This window comes from Adiantum capillus-veneris, chromosome 11 (genome assembly GCF_014529385.1).
Source record: "Adiantum capillus-veneris isolate H3 chromosome 11, ASM1452938v2, whole genome shotgun sequence".
In the NCBI taxonomy this organism is placed as follows: Eukaryota; Viridiplantae; Streptophyta; class Polypodiopsida; order Polypodiales; family Pteridaceae; genus Adiantum; species Adiantum capillus-veneris.
Genome location: NC_140941.1, coordinates 54,346,566 through 54,370,720, shown reverse-complemented (window position 1 = coordinate 54,370,720; position 24,155 = coordinate 54,346,566). Strand labels below are relative to the sequence as shown.

General features: G+C 48.4%; 1 protein-coding gene across 2 annotated transcripts in view; it reads left to right on the top strand.

The window, feature by feature from the left end:
* The window catches only part of LOC147447253 (2-oxoglutarate (2OG) and Fe(II)-dependent oxygenase superfamily protein), a 149,488-nt gene that overhangs the window by 102,070 nt on the left and 23,263 nt on the right, over positions 1–24,155 (top strand). The window contains exon 10 of one of the 2 annotated variants that reach the window (XM_086523102.1): positions 4,688–4,755. In XM_086523102.1, coding sequence (XP_086379228.1) covers positions 4,688–4,755 — 68 coding nt within the window. Of the gene's footprint in view, positions 1–4,684; positions 4,756–24,155 lie in introns of both variants that reach the window. The other variant, XM_086523101.1, reaches the window with a different exon arrangement.

Genomic DNA, 24,155 nt, shown 5'->3' with positions numbered 1-24,155 from the left:
ACCTGCCAGGCCACTTTGGCCCGGGCTTTCTGAGTGTCTTGCGCTGACCAAAGGAAGTTCCTGATCATCCTCTCTACCTGGCTGATGCAGGAGCTCGAAAAGATCTAACAAGATGTAATGTACCACATGGTAGCCAATAAAACCTGGTTGGCCACTACAACCCTGTAAGAGGGCAGCCCTGTCTGACCGAAGGTGTGAGCATGAAACGATCTCCTCTACCTCCTACCAAAAGCACCTAACTGTGTGCACGTGTGTAGAGAGCTGACACACCTCTGATCCAAGGAGCTGAGAAGCCCATCCTGCGTAGAGTGCCCTCCAAAAAGTCCCAGTTAACTCTATCGTAGGCCTTCTCAAAATCGAGAAGTATCATCAGATCCTCACCACGGAGGCGCGCGAGGATAGATGCCTCCCAAAAAGTGAAGATGTTGTCAAGAATACTGGGCTCCTTGACAAAACCTATCTGAGTCCCATGTATATTGCTCTCTAGAAGTGGCTGAATCCTCAAACTCAGAGCCTTGGCAAGAATTTTGTAGGCTAAGTTGAGGATGGTGATGGGCTGCAAGTGCCGAATCTCATCCAAGGAGCCACCCTCCTTGGGAATGAGATAGATCAAGCCCTCACTCATGCTGTCAGGCATCTCTCCTGTGTGTAAGAGGTACTGAAAAGCGATGTAGAGGTCTGAGCCAAGCAAGTCCCAGTACACTAAGAAAAAACTGGGAGTGAAACCATCCTGAGCGGGACAACTACCACGGGGAAGTGCTCTGAGGGCCGCGTGGAGCTCCTCTAGCTAAAGAGGCAGCTCAAGCCTTTGGTGCATCTCCTCATTCAGAAAACAAGGCATCTGTGCCCAAACCTGCTCTCTACATGCATCTTGACGCTCTGACTGGGGCTTTGTTGACAATAGGTCACGGTAAAAGTCAGTAGCAATTGCACGCATGTCCTCTGGCTATGAAGCAATTGATCCGTTACGCCTCCTCAACTGGCTGACATTGGCGTGTGCATGCCGGGGTCCCACTGTCTCAAAGAACGCCCTCGTCACTCTGGCTTCCACCTAGGTCCACTGAGATGCTTGTCAATGGAAAGCAAACTCATGACGTCTCTCCTCTATGCTGGCAAGCTCATGGCTAGCCTGTTGCAACTGCTCCTCCAACCAGGGATTGTCTGGGTGCTGCTCCTGCATCCTCTGCAAGGAAGCAACGCCCCGTCGGAGAGGCTGCTGCTCCTCTCTCGCTGCAACCAGGCGGGCCGTAGACTCTTGAAGAAAGAACCGACTAAGCTGAGCAAGTCCAGAGGTCACTCTGTCTGCAGGAGTCTTGCGTGTCCAAGCTCTCTGTCCAAAGAGCCACCACTCACTCTCTGAGCTCAGAGTCCAACAAGATCCTCTCAAGGATGCGTAGCATCGTGCTCCCCCTCCTCTGTCTATCTGTCACACAGTGAGGATCACTGGTGCGAAGTCACAGATGTGGTCTCTAGTGTAGAAGCGATCTATTCGAGATAGATTCACTCCTCCCACTCTGCGGTCCGAATGAGAGAAGGTCAGGCTATCTGCAGGCCTCACAAAGCCACCAGAGTGCTGTCAAACATCTGAAACCTTCAAAGTCATACATAGCCTCTCCCAAGCTACCTACTCAGCTCCATGCACAGTAGCATGGCTACCTCCAATCCTGTCAGAGGGGTCCTCCAGCATGTTGAAGTCACCCCCCAATGCACCATTGCTTTGCATGCGGCAGAGACTCTACAATGTGAGACCAAAACTCTGCACTTGCGCTTGCCACATTGGGTGCATAGATGTTTAGGAAGCCCAAGAGGCAACCCTGAACTTGCATAGTAATCCACTGAGCCCTGTCAGGCACAATAATACCTCCGTCCACAATGGCCTGCTGCCAAGAATCCGCAATAGTCATACATAGTCCTCCCTGGATACCACCAGGTCCAAATGCAATTGACCAAAATGTCTCATATTGCCCATGCAAAATCTGACCACATCGTCTAATGCGGCTCTCACACAGATGATACTCATGTAGCATAAGAAGATCAATCTCTCCTCCCACAAGGCATGGCTGAAGCTCTTGACATAATTGACCCCTCTGGCGCTGAAACTGGGGCCCACCTAATCCCTGCACGTTCCATGAGACAATCCTCATGAAGAGCAAGAGAGAATTGATGCTGTAAGTAGCAGCTAACCGTGCTATCTTCGAGGCTGGCTTGGATGGGGGATAATCCGCATCTGAGCGTCCCCGAGATAGGCGTGACTCCAAAGAGTGTCTAGCCCAGGCCCAAGAAGAACGAGCCTTGTGCAAGGCAACCTCCTCTGTCCAGGAGCCCTAATGTATGTGTACATAGCATGGCGGGCTCTGCGTGTCAGCAAAGAAGTGTACCACAATGTGTCTCCATCCTGTCGCGTCTGGAGGTGTCACTGAGAACTTGGCCAACGGCCACAGAGGCTGTACCAAGTCTATAACCTTTAGGTCTCCCATGTGGTGAGAGAACTCAAAGGCCCGTGCCTGCAGCCACTCCAACACTGAGTCCAAAGTCCACTCAGGTTGGTCCCTGCCACATAGGGAAAAAGAGAAGCTAACGGAGAGTCCAGGGCCTCTATCCCTCTAGCTGCGAGGAACAATACATGAACTCTGAAGCAAGCTGCCGCAAAGTCTGGTGAAGGGTCGTCGAGGCAGAGAAGTCCCACCGACGACGAATGTCGAAGCTCGTCAGTCCACGAGGATTTGCTGCAAAGGGAGACGTCTGCACCAAAAGGGGGTTCGCAAGAAAGGCTGTCCCTCTCTCGCCAAGCGACTCGTGGCAAAAGCGCTGCCAAGAGATCTCCTAGCAGCCGAGGATGGTCATGCCCCCTAGGTCAGTTGTGGGGTAGGAGCATGAGGAGATGTGGAAGCAGGGAGGACTAGCGGGAGGAGTAGGGGGGCGGGGAGCGGCAGAGGGAGAAGGGCGAGGTGGGGGGAGGCGCTGTCGAAGGTGAGGCTGAGGTGGAGGGTGGAGCTAGGACCTCATCCTATTGAAGAGGATCGAAACGGTTCCCCTGTGGGAACCCATTGCTGCTGGCCTGAAGCCTGGCGACCACTCTGAGTGCTAGGTTGACGTGGTGGGCCTTGTCAACGCCAACCACAAACCTGCTGCTAGCCCTCCTCCGCCTGAGCCCCAAGCTTAGAGGGTGGCTCTGCCTAAGTACCTTATGACTCTGGAGTCTGTCTGTTGTTGATGGCGAGCCCTTGGAGGCTGGGGCTGAGTCTGAGGTGAAGGTCGGGGTCTCCTCCGTGGACAGGCCTTCGCAAGATGGCCCATGTGACGATAAATAAAACACTGATTCGGGAGGCCCGAATACTCCACGCTCTGATAGGACCAACCACCACTCACCCGAGGTAGTAGGATGACCTTTGGGAGGGTGTGGGTGTCCCGAACCAGAACACGTACTGTGGGAATGCCGGCCCTTTGGCAGCTACAGAGGCTGCCGTGCGAGGTATCTCCAGGACAGTCCCAATCTCTGAGCCTATCCTAGAAAAAGGCAGAAGGTACTCCCTCCTCAGGTCGGGGAAGCAGACTGAGATGGGCAGGTCTGCGTCCTCGACAAGAACGTCGGTAGCTAGATCAAAACCATGGTGCCACTGTCGAAAGTGTGCCCGAACTGCTCGGATCGCCAGGGGGCTCATCGCAATGACCTTGGATGCCATTTGAGGAGTCTCAAACTCTATTTGGTAGTAGCCACGCCCGAGAAGTTGAACCTCGAGGATCTTGCCCACCTCTGCTAAAAGGCGGGCTTGGAGGAGATCACGCACCTCTCCTCTGCTAGGTCGGGTGCCGATGATCTTGCAGATGACGGAGGTTGCTTGGAGGCGCTCCACCTCTGCGGCTAGGCTCTCTTGCTCTGTCGGCGAGAGAGCAAGTCGGATGGTGGGCTCTGCAGGATCGGGCGAGGGAGCTTCTGGAGAGTCCCTTTGGGGCGGAGCATGAGCCTCCATCTGTGTCTACTGCTGTGAGTGCGGCGGGTGACAAGAACCAGACGTCTTCCAAGGAACTCCGATGGTGAAGGACAAGCCCTCAAGGTCGAGGTGCAAGGAGAAACCGACGGCACAAGGGGGGGTTTTGCGCGAGGAAGAAGCTGGAGGCAGCGAGCGGGGGGTCTGGTGCGGGGGGGGCAGAGGAGCGAGTGGGGGAGGCGGGCGGAGGCGGGCTGCACGCGGGCGGGCAGCACCAGCGCGCAGGGAAGAGGGCAGCACGAGGGCGAAAGGGGGGGTGTTCAGCGATGGTGGGGGGGCAGCGAGCAGCGCCAGCTGGCGTCAATATTCCACAAATTTTTATTGTGCTTTTTGTTATTACACATAAAAATTAAACGCTATTTGGTTGCCTTCGTTAATATTGCCTTTCCCATTCATGCTAGCATGGTGCCAACACTTGCCTGTGTAAATTAAATTTCTACTTACAAGTTACACGTATGAGTATTAGACCAATGAAGTACGTCAGATATCAATCATGGGATGCATGGAAAGAAGCAAAATAAGCATGTATGCTTGTGGAAGGACCTCAAACTTTTATTTGCAGTGTCTCTTTCTGTGCTTTGTCTTCTTCTTTTCTGTTTGTTCATTTCTTAATTTGAAGTTTAAACACAGCCTTTTCTTCTGGGAATCCTCATATGTATGCAGCAATCATGATCTTGTTGTTCATATTTCTACAGTAGTGTGACTGAAAGATTGGAATCTACATCATCTTGGTGTGGATGGCACACTGATCATGGATCATTGACAGGTAATATTCTGATCTGGCTTTTCAGCAATTATACTAGTGATAGAACTTCAGATATTCATGTAGCAGCCTTGCCATAAGGTTAAGCGGTATCTGTTTATATTTGCCGGGCTTGATCCAGTTCCATTTATTTGCCAAGAAATGCGTCTTATGAGAAAGTCATTTCACACAGTGCCACTTAAATGGTGGATAATCTGACTATAACCATTGAGTGTAGATTTTCAACACATTTGAGCTGCTTTTAGATTTGCAGGTTAAAGGCTGGTGTAACAATTTTAACTATCCCTAGCTCCATTTTCTGCCAAAAAATAAAATAAAATTCAACTATCCCTGTCAGAAGCACCATTCATTGTTGCTTAAAGCACCTTGAAATACTAAAGGCTCTTTTGGTTAGCTTAGTGTCCATCCATTGTACGGGGAAACAGGGAAAAGTTTGCCTTCTACAAGATGCAGGTAGTGGTATCCAATTATTGAAGGTACCTTCTGGGAATGTGACAATGGTGGAGGATTTCAAGAAGGGTATAGAGATAAACGTATTCAATGATAGAGCTTGAGTAGTCTTTTGCTTTCTAGCTCACAAGGATTCATAATGTGTCCACTAGGCAAAGTAGACCTAACTATGGAAGACAAGTAGACTTAACTGTCGAAACCTCTAGACCTTTTTTGACAACAAGTACAACAACTAGACCCTTGTATGGCTAATCTTTCGAACAGCTAGACCTTGAGGTATGGCCGCTCTCTCCAACGGGTTTGGCTATCTCCACTTTCCAAGAGGTAAACTTGAACTTTGTTCACTGCCTGTGTGAAATTCCCCCGAGTGTCCCAGCGGCCACGCCAAAAGATGGTGCACTTATACCTAAAACATGTTATAAGTTCACTACTGCTCCTACGTGCAGTATGCTGATTTCAAAACGATGACAATTAATCAGAACTACACGGACAAAACAGTGACAACAACAACAAGCGCAACAGAACAGTACTAGCAATGAGCACAGCTTACAGTACAATGGAGATAGAAACAGTAATGCTCCATATCAGAGACAACAGTCAACTGGCTGGAATCCTGTTCAGCTCCTCACTCTAGTGACTCTGATATAAAGGGGTCGAGGCTCCCATTCCGTTATGGAGGGTAGAGCCATGAGTGCAGTGCAGACCTTTGGACCAGCCTTTCTAGACTGTTGTAGACTGATGAGGTTTATTGGAAGATATACGACTCATGGGAGCTGAGTAGATATGCGAGCTTGGATGTCACCAATGTGGATAATTGATAGGGGATTACTACTTGACTCCAGCTCTAGCGCAAAGTGTACTGGTCCTCCAGTCCACTGCACTCAACTGATGGAAGTGCAGACTCTCAAGCCAATTGAATGGAAGTCAGAATGCGGAAAAATATACATTGTAGCCTGCAACAACTTTTGTTATAACGAGTATGCCACTCCATGTCTCTTGTCTACTTTGCTCTCTCTCTCTCTCTCTCTCTCTCTCTCTCTCTCTCTCTCTCTCTCTCTCTCTCTCTCTCTCTCTCTCTCTCTCTCTTTGCAAATATTACAGACTTACCAACAAACTCTCGACTTCGTGGAACATTTGTAAGTGCTTCTTTACTAGTGAGCTTAGCTAGACAGCAACTTGTTTCTTTCTTGTAAGACAATCACGGTACAGTTCTCTCTCTCTCTTCATTTCATTTCTAACATACTTTACCCCCCCCCCCCCCCCCCCCCCCCCCCCCCCCCTCCTTCACTTTTGTTTTCGAGACACACACACACACACACACACAACTGAGCATATTGAGGGCACCTGGCCACACCGCCTCGCTTTCCACCGCTCATCGCGATCGCCGCCAGTATGGGTGCACACGTACATCCAGTGACTCCCAGCCGTCTCGTCCGCTGCTAGGGTGGGTGCACACGTACACCTAACTCCCTTGCGGACGGCGATCAAGCATGAGGAAGATGAACGATAAAGCCGACCCCCTAGAGGATGCCATTCAAAAATGCAAAGAGGAGATGACCAAGATGAACCGCAAAGAAACACACTGGAAGAGGGCGAACTGCAACCCTCAGTAATCGAAGAAATCAACACGATCAAGGAACAAGTACGGGCCATCAAAGAAGGAGAAGAGCAGCATAAAGAAATGACGACTTTTGGGTGGATGTTCTTACCAAAACTCAACAGAAGGCGGACGAAGCCGAGAAATGGATCAAGGTGGCCAAGAAAGGAAAAGGCAAGGAGATAATAACACCCACTCCCACACCCAACAACATCATTAATCAGACACTAGAGGAGGAGCAAAGGAGAAGGGTGCGCGCTTTACATGTGAGAATTTGCGGTCTTAAAGACAAAGGCAATGTGGACGAAGAAGTAAAAGAACTCACAGCCTTGATGGGGATTCATGAGCCGACGCACACAAGGGCATGGAGAGTGGGCAACATAAAGAAAAATGGAAGCAATGGAGAAACCTCAAAAGAAAGAGCACTCATCATCCGTTTTCCCTCCATGAAAGCAAAGAAGTCATTCTTGAAGAAAAGACCAACTCTTAAAGAGACTGGCATCTTTCTCGGGGATGATCTCACCCTCTCGCAGATCGCTCATATGCAGGAAGTAAGGCCGGAGATTAGAGCAGCAAGGGACAAAGGCAAGATCGCTTTTTACAGAGACGGAAAAGTGGTAATACTAGAACGACGCTCCACATGACGGTGCGAGACTTATGGGACCACACTCAAAGTAGCTGCCTGGAATTGCAATGGATCTATGCGTCTTGATGTGGGTGCCTTTGAGGATAGCTTTACTGGAAGAGACATCATCTTTTACTCTGAGACACACCAGGCCCCAGGGCAATCCATGCCTCACATCAGTGGATACAAGTGGAAGACGGCCTACAGATAGGAGGCACGCTCAGAGCACAGAGGGCGGGGCTCGGGGGGAGTGGCAGTGTTATTTAGAGAGGATCTGCAGAACCACTGATACATATAGCCCGCAGGGACGAGCAGGCTAGGTACATGTGGGTGAGACTGAAAGCAGAGACAGGCAAATACCTCTATCTAGCTATTTGCTACTTTCTCCTGAGTACATCAGTTTATGCATCACCCAGAGGACAGTCCCCTTTCTCTATTTTGGATGATGACATATGGGAGTTCTCTAGGGACGGTGACATTATCATCCTAGGGGACTTCAATGCTAGGACTGCCCATCACCAGGCAGTGTTTTATGATACTTCAGAGGAGATGCTAAGAGAGCTAGATGTTGCAGAGACGGGCCTTTCTAGACTATCACACGATGTGGAATGTACTGAGTATGGGCGACACCTGATAGACATGGGCACTGCACATGGATTGGCCATCTTGAACGGCCTACAGAGATTTCCTACTTCGGGAGGTTTTACATGCTTTCCACACAGACATGGAGCCAGCACAGTGGACTATGTCATGGCACAGCCGAATCTCATCTCTAGTATCCAGGATCTCACAGTTGAGCCCAGACCGATCGGGGTGGCAGTGGATCATGCTCTGGTGTCGATGACCATCTCCTTCCAGTTCAGTGTAGCACACAGGCCACGAGTAGCAGCCCTTACTCGCTACACATTCACACGGGAGACGGATTCTGTATACATGGACGGAATCTACAGACGCCTATGCACTGAGGACCCGGGGCGACCTCTGGAAGAGCTAACTACTAAACTGACACGAACATTACATGAGGCAGCAACAGAAGCATACCCACACACCCAGCTTGAGAAGAGCCGCTAATCAGGGAGCATGCCTCAGAACAGCTGGTACGATGAGGAGTGCCGCCAGACTAGAGCGAGACTTCAGAGGGAGGTGTTGTTGGGGGACGTCACTCACAGACAGTCACAGATTGACTTCCGACGCCTGGTGCGGCGGAAGAAGAGGGCTTTTTTGGCTCGCGACTCGATCAGGATCTATATCATCTATTCTTGAGTCAGGACTCGCGTGAGGCGTGGCGGCTCTTTCATGAGCAGCCCCCCCCCCCCCCCTCCTTGTTATTTCCTCCACAGAGACCTAGGGCAGTACGCATCATCTTTGTACACAGTACCTGGACAGCCGGCCCTCCCCAACCCCCCCGATCCATGCCCACACGCATGTGTCTTTTTCACCGTTGAGATGGTGAAGAAAGCTATTGACAGGATGAAGACTGGGAGAGCATATGATCATGATGGCCTAGTCGCTGAGCATTTCATGCATGCCAAAGACCTACTACAGAGCTTCTAGCAGTTATGTTTAACCGGGCCATGTGTGAGGGCCTACCAGACTCTTGGAGCCTATCTACGATCGTACCTATCTTCAAATCAGGAGACCCCATGGAGCCTGGGAATTATCGCACTATTATGATTGGGCACACACTGGCACGGTTGTATGCATCCATTCTGGAGCAACAGTTGAGTAGATGGGCAGAGAGGGAAGAGATACGTGCAACTGGGCAGGCAGGATTCAGGAGAGGCTTCTCTACTCTTGACCATATCCTAACACTCAGGGCCATCATCGAAGAAGGCAGATCTCATGGGAGACGGATCTATTGTAGCTTTGTGGACTTCCGCAAAGCTTTCGACACGTTCCCAAGAGCTAGACTGATGCACAGACTACAGGAAATGCGAGTACCCACAGAACTCATTTGGGGGATCATGGCATTGTATAGATCAGTAGTAGGGCATGTACGCACCCCGGAGGGACTCTCTACACCTGCTCACTCCACTATTGGGGTGAAGCAGGGCTGCCCGCTCTCTCCTACTCTTTTCGGTATGTATGTGGATGAGGTTTCTGACTACATTGACAGCGATGGGGATAAAGGTGCTCAATTGGCAGGGACATGGATTCCACTTTTGTTATATGCTGATGCCATAGTGTTGATCTCCGAATCCCCAGATGGAATGCAACGTCAATTGGATGCTTTGCATACGTTTGCCCACGAAAGTGGTTTGTCTGTCAACCTGGGTAAAACCAAGGTTATGGTGTTTAATACCACCCCACAGTGGATCAGGAGGTCAGCACCTACATTCACATACGGCCAGGAGACGGTGGAGTACACAAACGCTTACACTTACCTTGGAGTGGTTTTTAGCGGACCTGCATTCTCACTCAGAAGAGCAGCAGAGACCAGACTTACTAGAGCCCACGCAGCATTGGGTAGATTGGAGAGGATGTGTTCGCAGGTTCAGTTTCAGGAGCCCCGGACGAAGCTCTGGCTCATTGACACCTTGGTGGCTTCAACACTGCTCTATGGAACCGAGATATGGGGACCTTCATTGGATCACCACGGGAGGCCGGGTCGCTCAGACGGATGGGGGAACATGGAGAAACCTCTCGTCTCTATGATCTCGCGGCTCATTAGAGCCAAGGCATCAGTACCACGGGCCATCATCCGAGCAGAGCTAGCGGCCCCCCCACTTGTGGTGGAAGCGCTCACCAGATGAGTCTCCTTCATAAACCGCACATGGGCACTTTCTAGAGACGGATATGCTCGCATAGCACTTGAATCCTCTCGACAGCTAGCCATACAAGGAGATACAACATGTTGGTATGGGGAGATGATATCATGGTTTCAGGCACATGGGTTTAGCATAGACAGGCTGCCACCATTCCGGTACTCATTGGATGCACCATCTCTCACTCTTACACAGTCAGAGATCACCAAGCTCATCCGCCAAGACGTGACCCAGCTAGACACCAGGAGGACATGGATACAACCAGCACAGGAATTGGGCACGAAGATGGCTTTCTACAGAGACCACCTCCTCCAGCTTACGGAAGATGGTTTTGTGGCGAGACCCAGATACATGGATACCCACTTGTCTCATGGGATACGATGTGCTATCGGCCAGTTACACACATCTTCTCACCAGTTGCGGATTGAGACTGGGAGATACAGCGGAGTACCGACAGAGGACAGGACATGCCCCTTATGTAACATGGAACCTGAGACAGAGCTACACTACACATGTCGCTGCCCCGTCTACTACGAGATACGAGGTCACTTCCATTGCTTGTTCAAAGAGGGTTTTGGACCGCTCTCAAGAGTCATGGGATACAAAGATCAGAGATGCCTGGGTTTGTTCTTGCTCGAGCTGCGTAGACACAGAGATAGCCTGATGAATGGCGAGGCGAGCCAGTCCCAAAGACGGATCACAGACTTCTTCAGAGCAGACACGGGACAACCGCAAGAGCCACTCCCACAGCAGAGCTCCCCCCGTCTCACACCAGAGGCACACTGATTGACCGAGCGATTGAACTGGGGAAATCCAGGCGCCCGCGACTGCGAAGAACTACACAGCATCGACGAAGGCTACGACAAAAAGTTCGGAGCACGCTGGCCAGGCATACACGACGCCCGGTCAGACTACTTACCATGGAGGAAATTGATGAGATTCGCCAACGACTGATGCTAGATCTCTTGTGATTCAGCTATCCCAACAAGCCGCCCATTATTCTGCTTACTTTTTTGCTTGACTAACATAGACCAACCTAGGACCCCATAGTATATATCTTTGTTTTGTACTGTTGTTAGGTTATTTTGTTACTCTGACATTGTATCAGATCCACCACTTTGTAACTTTCGGGTCTCATAGGTCATTGTGGCCTTTTGAAGACGTTAATATAACATTTCATTTCATCTCTCTCTCTCTCTCTCTCTCTCTCTCTCTCTCTCTCTCTCTCTCTCTCTGTGGCAGGCTGCTGACCATGGCGGGCTGTTGGACGTGCAAGGCTGGGGTTGCTGAGCGCACAGGGGCTGCTGAACGCGCAAGGCTGTGGAAACGCAAGGGGAGCAGGTCATGCAGGCGCACCCTCTCTCTCTCTCTAACTCTCTCTCTCTGCAGACACGCTATAACAGGCTACACAGCAGCAGTCATAGCAACACACAGGTGCAGACACAACAGTACGTGCAGGCGGGTAGCTTACATCAGTGCAGTGTGGGGGTTTGGGCGCTGTCGAAGGCGGCACACAACAGCAGACTTACTAGTTCGCTGCTGCCCTGCTGGTCTGTGCAGACCCTCCCCCACCATCGCGCAGCCCTGCTGCTTATCAAGTGCACGCGGGCTGCGGAACTGCTGGAGTGAACAGGCCATCAACTATTGCGCATTGAACTGCTGGAGTGTATAGTAGGTAGCGCATGTGGGGTAGAGCAAGCAGCGTGTGCTGAGCGAAGCAAGCACCACACGCTGGACAATGCGAGTGGTGTTCAGGGCTTTGCAACAGACCTTGGACAGTTTGCGCAGTAGGTCGCAACAAGGTGGGTCTATTTGCAACAGACCTGGGATAGTTTGCATAGCAGGTCGCCATCGCATTTAGCCAATGCGGGTTGGAGCAGCAGAACCCCATCAGCACTCAGCAGTGTTACTAAACACGAGCAGAACTGAGGGCCTGCACAACAGGGGCCGTTACGATGGAGGTCTGAGCGCTTCACCAGTTTGCAATTCCCGTACGAATGCGACCTTCATGCTTACAAACAAGCGGATAACACAAGTGGAAAGGGAGATGAAGGAATGGAAAGCAGAGATGGAAGGATGGTGGAAGGAGAAGGCAAACCTTCTTCAAATGTTCCTCAACAAAGGCACGCAATGGAAGAAGGAGAAAGAGGACCTGCACGTAGAGATACAAGCACTTAAGGCGGATTCACAAGCACTCAAAGAAGAGGTCTCAGCCCTCAAGGAGATGAAGGAATGTAAAGCAGAGATGGAAGGATGGTGGAAGGAGAAGGCAAACCTTCTTCAAATGTTCCTCAACAAAGGCATGCAATGGAAGGAGGAGAAAGAGGACCTGCACGTAGAGATACAAGGACTTAAGGCGGATTCACAAGCACTCAAAGAAGAGGTCTCAGCCCTCAAGCGAGAGCTTGCTGATAGAGTAAGCAATGGACTAGAGGAAGGTGAATTCCAGCCCTCGGTGATAGAGGAAATCAAGGTCATCAAGGAACGGGTACGGATGATCAAAGAGGAAGAGAAACAGAATGGGGCAAAGACGTCTTCGTGGGTGGATGTTATCACGAAGGCACAGAAGAAGGCGGATGAGACGGAGAAATGGATAGAAGTCGCTAAGAAAGGGAAAGGGAAAGAAACCACATCTATCCCCACTCCTACAATCATCAACATGACTTTAGAAGAAGAACAACGAAGGAAGACTAGAGCTTTGCACATATGAATAACCGGTCTAAAAGACCGAGATGATGTGGAAGGGGAAGTCAAAGAACTTCTCCGCATGATGGGTAGTGAGGCTACTCATACAAAGGCATGGAGGGTAGGGAAGAAGACACAAGGAAATGGGGAGACTTCAAAAGAAATAGCTCTAATCATGCGCTTCCCGTCCATGGAGGCAAAGAAGGACCTTGAAGAAGCATCCTATACTAAAGAAAACGGGCATATTCCTTGGAGATGACCTCACACTCACACAACTTGCTTTTATGAAAGAAGTTATGCCCGAGATAATGACAGTTGGAGAGAAGGGGAAAATGGCCTTCTACAGGGATGGACGAGTGGTTATTATGGAGAAGCGCCCCGCATGACGGTGCAAGACTTGTGGGACCACACTCAAAGTGGCTACATGGAATTGTAATGGATCTTTGCTCCTTGATGTAGGGGCCTTTGAGGATAGTTTCACAGGGAGAGACATCATTTTCTACTCTGAGACGCATCAGGCCCCAAGGCAGTCCATGCCCCATGTGAGCGGATACAGATGGAGACAACTTGCAGACAGGAGACTCGATCAGAGTGCAAAGGACGAGGTTCAAAAGGAGTGGCAGTCTTATTCAAGGAGGAGCTACAGTCTCTGATACATATAGCTCGGAGGGATGAGCATGCTAGGTACATGTGGGTGAGACTGAAGGCAGAGACAGACAGATATCTCTACATCGCTATTTGCTATTTCCCTCCTAGTAGGTCAATATATGCATCACCTAGAGGACATTCCCCCTTCTCTATTTTAGATGATGATATATGGGAGTTTTCCAGAGATGGCGACATTATTATCTTAGGGGATTTCAATGCTAGGATTGCCCATCACCAGACAGTATTCTCTGATACCTCAGAGGAGTTGATGCGGAACCTTGATATTACAGAAATGGACGTGTCTAGATTATCACAAGATGAGCAGCACACTGAGGATGGAAGATACTTGATTGATATGGAGACTGCACATGGATTGGCCATTTTGAATGGCCTACAGAGATTCCTTGCAACTGGTGGTTTTACATGCTTTCCACATCAGCATGGCGCTAGTACAATGGATTATGTTATGGCTCTGCCAGGACTCATTCCTTCCTTTCAAGATTTCGTGGTGGGAATTAGGCCGGTTGGGGTAGCAGTCGATCATGCTATCTTGTCTTTCACTCTATGGTTCCAGTTCAACGCAGCTCCATTGGGAGAGGCCTCCACACATACTCGGTATACCTTCAGGAGGGAGATGGATCACGTGTACACTGATGAGATATAGAGTCAGCTATGCACACAGGATCCGGGACGACCACTAGATGAGCTCACCCAGATTCTGATAGAGACGCTACATGATGCAGCATCAGAGGCATATCCCCACAGCGAGCCTACACGCAGACGATCTCAGAGCATGCCTGAGAACAGTTGGAATGATGAGGAGTGTAGAGAGACGAGGATCAGATTACAGAGAGAGGTGCTCATGGGTACTATTACACATAGATAGTTGCGGATTATGTGCCGCCGCCTAGTGCGACGAAAGAAGAGGGCTTACCTATCTCTATTAGAGCGTGATCTATATCAGTTGTTTATGAGTCAAGAATCTAGTGAGGCATGGAGACTTTTCAATGAGCACTCTCCACCGCCAGCCATCACTTCCATAGAGACATGGGGGAAATATGCTACATCTCTATACAGCATCGGGGCAGCCACCTTTGCTTGACGCTCCAGAGGCATGCCCAGAAACATGTACTTTCTTTCCAGCGGAGAGGGTAAGGAAAGCCATTGACAAGATGAAGACAGGAAGAGCACAGGATCATGATGGTCTGGTAGCAGAGCACTTTATCCATGCTAGAGATATGCTTGCAGAGCCTCTTGCCATGGTGTTAATAGAGCCATGTATGAGGGTTTCCCTGACACTTGGAGTATGTCCACTATTGTGCCTATCTTCAAGCCGGAAGATCCTATGCTTGCTGGGAATTACCGAATCATATTGGTTGGTCACACTCTGGCTAGGCTATATGCATCAATTCTTGAACATGAGTTGAGTGGATGGGCAGAGAGAGAGGACATACGGGTAGCAGGACATAGGGTTCGGGAGAGGTTTCTCCACTCTTGACCAGATTTTGACACTCAGAGCCATTATTGAGGAGGGTAGACACCATGGCAAGAGGATATATTGTAGCTTTGTGGATTTTTGCAAAGCCTTTGATATAGTGCCATGAGCCAGACTCATATGCAGATTGCAAGACATGGGGGTGCCCACAGAGCTGATTTGGGGGATCTTAGCTTTATACAAGACAATGGTAGGACATGTACGCACTACTCAGGGCATGTCCGACATGGTTCACTCCACCATTGGAATGAAGCAGGGTTGTCCCCTATCTCCGACTCTCTTTGGGATATATGTAGATGAGTTTTCAGATTATGTACATACAGAGAGTGATAGAGGTGCTCAGCTTGCAGGGACATGGATTCCGTTGCTATTATATGCTGATGATATTGTGCTGATCTCCGATTCTCGAGAGGGGATGCAACGTCATTTGGATGCATTGCATGTATTTGCATGGGACAGTGGATTGTCTATGAACCTTGGTAAGACCAAGGTAATGGTGTTGAACACCACGACGCAGTGGGTAAGGAGGTCCGCCCCCACTTTTACATATGGTCGAGAGACAGTGGTGTATGGAGATACATACACTTATCTTGGGGCGGTTTTCAGTGGTCCAGTATTTTCCCTGAGGCGTGCAGCAGATACGCGATTGACCAGAGCCTATGCAGCATTGGGGAGACTTGAGAGGATATGTTCGCTGGTTTAGTTTAGGAACCTCGAACAAAGCTTTGGCTCTTTGACACTTTGGTCACTTCGGCTATGCTGTATGGAGTGGTATGGAGTGGAGATATGGGGCCCCTCAGTTGATCATCATAGCAGAGCTGGCAGTACTGATGGATGGAGATGTATGGAGATGTATGGAGAAGCCCTTGGTGTCTATGATTTCTCGGATGATTAGGACCAAGGCCTCAGTACCACATGACATTGTTATGGAGGAGCTCGCTGCTCCTCCATTGGTAGTGGAGGCACTCACTCGATCAGTTTCATTTATGCATAGCACTTGGGCTCTCCCTAGAGACATGTATGCTCAATTAGCACTAGAGTCTTCGCCATAACTGGCATTCCAGGGAGATAGATCATGTTGGTATGCAGAGATGGCATCTTGGTTTCAGTTACATGGCTTTAGTATGGACCGGCTACCCCCATTTCAATATTCTCCAGATGCACCCTCCATCTCCCTCACTAGGGCAAAAGATTATGAGGCTCATCAGACAGGACTTGATTCAGTTGGATACGAAGAGGACATGGATACAACCTACACATGAGCTAGGTACGAAGATGACTTCTATAGAAAGCATCTTCTCCAACTCACGAAGGATGGTTTTGTGATCAGACAAGGATACATGGATTCTCATCTATCCCACGGGATACGATGTGCTATTTGTCAGATACGCACATTCTCACATCATCTAGAGATCGAGACAAGCAGATTTAGAGGAGTACCCGTTGAGTGCAGGATTTGTCAAGTGTGCCAAATAGAGCCAGAGACACGCTACATTACATATGTCACTGCCCAGTATACTATGAGATATGAGACCGCTTTCACTGTCTATTCAGAGAGGGTTTTGGGCCATTTTCTAGAGTCATGAGATACCAGGATCAGAGATGCCTCGGATTATACTTACTGGAGATTCGCAAACACAGAGAGGACCTCTTGAAGATGGGCACAATGAGAGAGATCCAGCGACTACTGCAGATTACAGATGAAGATTTCTTTCAGTCACAGACAGAGGAGTTCGAGCAGCCCCCATAGCATAACAACACTAGAGGCACTAGAGGCAGATTACGGCGGAAAATTATAGATTTCTTTCAGTCACAGACAGAGGAGTTTGAGCAGTTCCCACAGCATAACAACACTAGAGGCACCAGAGGCATACTGCTCGATCGGGTGATAGAGTTGGGGCGGTCTCGTTGACCACAGATGAGGGGGCCCTCTCGACATCGACGCAGATTGTGACAGAGGATCCATACCATACTAGCACGACATAGTAGCTGTCCCAGATACTGATGTATATGTATATAATGCCTCGACTGTCAGAGAGCTCCATTGTATCAGCTTTCACCCCACCCCTTCCCACTATTTTCTTTTCAATTCTTTGTACTTTTTGTACCCATATCTGGTATTAGATTTAGCACATGTAACCTTTTGGTCTCATAGGTCATTTTGGCCTTTTGAAGACGTTAAAATTACATTTCATCTCTCTCTCTCTCTCTCTCTCTCTCTCTCTCTCTCTCTCTCTCTCTCTCTCTCTCTCTCTCTCTCTCTCTCTCTCTCTCTCTCTCTCGTAGTATTTCTACCACCTTGTCAAGGTGACTCGCTGGTTACAAAGGCATCAGATCCAGGCAATTGTTCTTCCCAGAGACATCGGGTCAAGAGCTGTAGCAATTGACTATGAAAACAGGGTCTTCTCTTTTCTAGGAAGGAGAGAAGAAAAAGGGTCAGCAGTATACAAGGAGATTGCGGGGACAAAAGACTTTGACGAAGTTGAAACAATTGAAGAAGTAGAAGAGGACGCTAAGACAAAGCAATTCCAGATTTAATAAGGTTTACTTGTCGTGGGAGAGCAAGACAAAAAGGTAGTGGTGGACCGACCCGTGGCATTGGCTTTCACCCGAAATTCTTTACTTTATACACACACAAAGAGAATGTGCGAAGGGAACCTGTGATGGGAATTAACACTTGAATACACACACGGCCCGGAAGCTAGAATGCCCCGAGCAGACGCCGACAACCTGTAGGCCCCAAAATTGGCGCCCCTTTCGGTATTTCTTTATTCTTTAACAGAGGGAATAAAACCTGTTATCTCCTACGAGCTGCCCCGCATAATCCAGGTTGAGAAACATGTGTTTTGGCCCGATTTCGACAGCATAACTGTACTAGGACGCTTCACAATCAGTATCCCCACGCAATACTTTCCCGACGCATACGGACACTTTGCAAAACCTGGCGAGAATCTGCAGCACACTGAATTCTTTGTTTTCTGCCCCAAAAATGCGCCAGATCACCTCTACAACGGTCCCCTCGCGTCCTCGAACCTCCTGGGGGCATTAGGGACCGTTTAGGGCCGAAACCCTAAACCTGCAAAAATACAGAGCAGGCTGTAATTCCCTGTTTTAGGCTCCGTTTCGCGTGTCGGTCGCATCTGTAGCAAGACCTCGAGCTCCCGCACCTGTAGGGCTACTTGCCCTTTGAATCGGACGAGATTTCTCACGTGAAACCTCTCCAAATTCACCTGTACCTGCGGGGGATTAGCCACTATCTAACCCAGTACCTGTGCAAGAGGCTCTTGCCCTGGCAATCGCGCATGAACCCACACAACTGTACATCAGTCAAATGAAAAGCCCTCTTGTGGGGCATCACATAATTGCAGGTAAGGGAGAGAGAGAGAGAGAGAGAGCAGTGTGTAGCATCTAGGGTATCACTTCTGGCACCACTGTACATAGAGGGAAAGGAAGCACTCCATAGCTCTTAACCTTTGGCAGGAAAACTCAAAATGAGTCTCCCAGCTATAAATTCAGCGCTACCTCTTCTTTGCATTAAGCAAGTGCACAGAAATGTGCCACTTGACGCATTTACAAGCATTTTCCCGTTTCGGGTTTGCCGCATAAAAATCTCCCGACTGGTTGCTCAGTTGACTTCACGGCAGAGTTGTAAAATGTTCCTCTAGTCATACCGGAGGTAATGACGCGAACACATTTCACGGCCCAAAATAGCAGTTTCCTAAATTTTAGGAAATGATTCCATTGGGCTCCCAGTGGTCATCTGCCCATCTATCCTCATTGGGACCACATCCAAAAGTGCAATGTGGCCCAACTATCGGATACTTTCAGTTAGTAGTCGCACCTTGACTTTAGGCCTTTATTGAGTTCAGTTCCTAGTTTCCACCAACTTGCTAAGTGCGACGAGGGGACCTATATGATCTTCCTGTGAGCCTACACATCCTCTTACTATACGAATTCCAATGACGACCACTTCCCGTCTGCAGGTGAAACTACCGTTCACATTGGCCATACAATGTCAGACCGTTTGCTAGTTCAAGAAGGTCTCAAAAATAAAACAAAACCCATTGGAAAGAAACCAACAACTAAAGTTAGCAGTTGCCACGTCCTCGTGACATAGTTAATAGCTGCCACGTCCCCATGACATACCCCCCTCTTGAAATCGCAAACGTCCTCAATTGCATACCATAATTACACGCCACTGATGATCTTGTGCAATTAACACTCTTTTATCATGGCATGTATCCGTAAGAGAGGTCGTAACACATAGATACAAATAACTTAATGAGACCTTCATACTTTTGTCATTTCCATCTATTACACTGAATTCATATGTACATTTGATGTACTAGCTCCATCATTACCCCTCCTTTGCACACGTTGGGTTGGGGCATAGATAGGTTATAACCCAAAGGCTTCAAGGTAAAGCTGCAATACATTTGGTGACTTTGATAGTTCATGCTCTTCCATCCACTTTGCATCCATAGGCGGTGAAACCGGCCCGTAGGGCGGTAGGCGTTGTCTTTCACCCGAAATTCTTTACTTTATACACACACACTGAGCACTTTGCAAAGAGAACCTGCGACGGGATTTAACACTTGAACACACACACGGCTCGGAAGCTAGAATGCTTCGAGCAGACGCCGACAACCTGTAGGCCCCAAAATTGGCGCCCCTTTCGGTATTTCTTTATTCTTTAGGAGGATAAATTACAAGGTGAGGTCCTGGGAATCCTTCACGTGTATCCACCTAGATACCATTTGATTTGGCCAAATTTCGGCAGCATATCAGCCCCAAAACTTGCGCGAAACCAATTCCCCTGCTGGAACTCGCTTGCACTGTCGTATACCCTCTGATTCCTGTCCAAAAACAGTAAATTCAGCACGCTGTATTTACTGGTTTTTGCCCTGTTTTCAGCCCCAAACAATCCCCTAACTGTCCTCTGCCAGTGGGGCACGATTCCCAATGGTCCTGGCGTCCGTACGGCTAAAAAACAGTGAATTTACAGCCCATACACAGCGCTGATTTTGCACCTGTACGGTGAGGTTATGACCCTCACCAGTGCCTGCTTTGGAGCAGCAGTTAGCTACCCCTGTTCCTGCTCAAGGAAGCTCTTGCCTCAGCACAAAAGCATGAACCCACACAACTGTACATCAATCAAATGAGTAGCCATCTTGTGGGGCATCACATAACTGCACGTAGGGGAGAGAGAGAGCAGTGTGTAGTGTGCAGGGCATCACTCCTAGCACCACACTGTACATGAGAGGGAAAGAAAGCACTCCATAGCTCTTAACCTGTGACAAAAGCTGAAATGAGGCCTCTCCCAGCATAAAAATCAGCGCCCATTTTTCTGCAAGAGGAAAGTTCACGAAAAGTTGACACTTGGGGCATTTACAAGCATTTGCCCGTTTCGGGCTCGCCACTTAAAAATATCCTGACCGGTTGCTCAGTTGACTTCGCGGCAGAGTTATAAAGTGTTCCCCTAGTCATACCGGAGGTAATGACGCGAACACATTTCACAGCCCAAAATAGCAGTTCCCTAAATTCTAGGAGATGCTTCCGTTGGGCTCCCACTAGTCTTCTGACCATCTATCCTCATTGGGACCGCATCCAAAAATGCAATGTGGCCCAACTGTCGGATACTTTTTGTCCCACCTTGACTTTACGCCTTAATTGAGTTCACTTCCTAGTATCCACCAACTTGCTAAGTGCGACGGGGGAACCTATATGATCTTGCTCTGAGCCTAGACATCCTCTTACCATACGAATTCCAGTGCCGACCACTTCCCGTCTGCGGGTGAATCTACCGTTCACATTGGCCATACAATGTCCGACCGTTTGCTACTTCAAAAAGAGGGTCTCAAACAAATAAAATAAACCCCATTGGAAAGAAACCAACAACCAAGGTTAGCAATTGCCACATCTCTGTGACATGGTTAATAACTGCCACGTCCTCGTGACATACCCCCCTCTTGAAATGGCAAACGTCCTCGATTGCATACCATAAATATACGCCACTGATGATCTTGTGCTATTAACACTCTTTTATCATCGCATGTATCCGCAAAAAAGGTCGTAACATACATAAATACAAATGACTTAATGAGGCCTTCATACTTTTGCCATTTCCATCTATGGCACTGAATTCATATGTACATTTGATGTACTAGCTCTATCATTACCCAACCTTTGCACACGTTGGGTTGGGGCATAAGTAGGCTGTAACCCAAAGGCTTCAAGGTAAAGCTGCAATACATTTGGTGACTCTGAGAGTTCATGCTCTTCCATCCACTTTGCATCCATAGGCGGATAGTTCTTGAACTTCACCAAATAACGTCTTGCAACTTGTCCTTTAACTTTTCTATCCTTATGTGCCAAAACTTGCTCAGGTACCAGGATCTCATCAAGTTCCTCAACTTTTGGCTGATCCTCAACTGGCATATCTTCTGGCACATCACCCACGAAGGGTCTTAGAAGACTCACGTGAAACGCATTATGAATCTTCCATGCATCAGGCAATTTCAGCCTGTAAGCCACATCGCTGATCTTGTCAAGCACTTGAAAAGGCCCATAGTAACGCATGTTGAGCTTAGGAAACAGCCGTTCCTTGCCCTTCATCTTCTTTAACCTAGCCTTTTCGAACCTTAGCAGAACCCAATCACCAGGTGATAACAACAATTCACGACGGTGACGATCAGCAGCCTTTTTCTGTTTTGCCTGAGTCTTCTCCAAGGCAACTTTAATCTTCTTATACATCTCATCCATGTTCTCAACATATCGATCTGCCTCAAAGATCTTGTCCTTTGTATGCAAAATGGGAGGAACCTTTTTGCCGCCTTCAACAATTTCAAAAGGTGCTTTGCCAGTAGACAAATGCACTGTATTATTGTACGCATACTCAAGCATAGGCAAATACTGTTCCCACTTGCCCTTATTATCTGACACATAGCATTTCAGCAGATCTAAGACAGTAGAATTGGCCTCTTCTGACTGTCCATCAGTTTGTGGATGAAACGAAGACGAGAACTTGAGCGTAGTACCCATGTTCTCAAACAATCCTCTCCAGAACAAACTGGTCATGCGAGGATCACGATCACTGATAATCGATTGTGGCATACCATGGTACTTAAACACATTGTACATTAACAAGCGTGCCATCTGATCAGATTTTATCTTCTTCCTGACAGGGATAAAATGGGCTTGCTTGCTGAACCTGCAGATAATGGTCCATATACCATCATTCCCTGTTGGCGTTCTTGGAAGATGAAAGATAAAGTCCATAGCAATGCTTTCCCATGGTTTATGCGGAATCGGCAGTGGTTGTAACAACCCTGGTGCCTTTTGCCTGTCAAAGTTGACCTTTTGGCAAACTATGCATGCTCGCACAAAGGCATCCACATCTCTCCTCAAGGTAGGCCAATAGAAGAACGTCTCTACCGCTTTAACTGTTGCATCAATGCCACGATGCCCTGCATACGGTGGGACATGACTCTCTTCCATGACCTTATGTCGCAGTGGCCTAGTGACACAAAGTCTGCCATGCATCATCATAAAACCATCTCTGAGGAGGTAGTGCTCATGATGTTGCCCCTCTTGTAACTGTTCAAAGATCCTTGCAAAATCTTCATCAAGAGTGTACTGTTCCTTCATGTCATCTAACTCATGATGATAAGGAATTGACACAGCTGAAATTTGTGGCTTTCTTGATAACGCATCAGCCACAACATTCTTCTTGCCTTCCACATGCATAATCTGGAAGTGGAACATGGAAAGAATGTTTGCCCATCGCATATGCTTTTCGGATAACTTTGACTGTGTCAAGAAGTATCGCAAGGTCTGATGATTTGTTTGGACAACAAAATCAGCACCTAAGAGGTAGTGCTTCCAGCTAGAAAGCGCATGAATAACGGCCAAGAGCTCTTTCTCATAGACTTGCATAGTCCTCTCTGGCCCTTGCAAAATTCGGCTTTCATAGGCTACTACCCGTCCATCTTGCATTAGCACTGCTCCGATGCTACTGCCACACGCGTCACACTGGACCACAAATGACTTCCTGAGATCTGGCAAAACAATAACTGGATCTGAAGTCAACTTTTCCTTTAAGAGACTAAAAGCTGAAATCTCTTTTTGGGTCCATCTGAAAGTGACCTCTTTCTTTTGCAATGCGTGAAGAGGCGATGCTATCTCTGCAAAATTTCTGATAAACCTTCTATAGTAGGAACACAATCCCAAGAAGCTTCTGACATCGTGCACAGTCTTCAAGTCTGGCCATGTCTTGATAGCTTCGACCTTTGCGGGATCCATTCTAACACCATCCTTTGAGACTATATGGCCCAGAAAGTGGATCTCTTCAAGGAAGAATTCACTTTTCTTAGGATTGACAAGTAACCTGTGACTGTGCAGCTCTTCGAACACAATGGTCAAGTGACGCCTATGCTCCTCTTCATTCTTCGAATACACAATCATGTCATCGAAGAATGTTCCAACAAACTGTTGATGCGAGCGGAAAATCCGGTCCATCATTCTGTTGAACGTGGCAGGAGCATTTGTTAGCCCAAACGGCATCACTAGAAACTCATAAAGACCAAATCTAGTTCTAAACGCAGTCTTGTGCACACCCTCTGGGCTTATACGAATCTAATGGTACCCACTCTTCAGGTCTATCCTGCTGAAAATTGCAGCACCCTCTAAACGATCGAGAATATCATCAATGCGAGGAATAGGAAACCTATTCTTGATGGTATTCTTATTCAACGCACGGTAATCAATACACATGCGCCATGAGCCATCCATCTTCTGCACTAGGAGCACTGGGGAGCAAAAGGGTGAAGAACTAGGCTGAATCAGCCCCTTCTCTAATAACTCCTCAACCTGGCCCATAATCTCTTTCTGCTGCGCTGCACTAACCCTGTAGGGAGGTCTATTTGGTGGGCTACACCCTGGCACCAAATCTATCCGATGGTCCTCAGGTCTCTCTGGCGGCAATTGCGACGGTAATGAATCGGAAAAACAGTCATTAAACTTTTGCAAAAATGTTGACCTTTCTTTATCTAACACAGATAAATTTGACTGATCCTTATCTGAGACATCACGTGCAAAAATCAAGTACACAGAAAGATGATTCTTTATTACAGAAGGGAT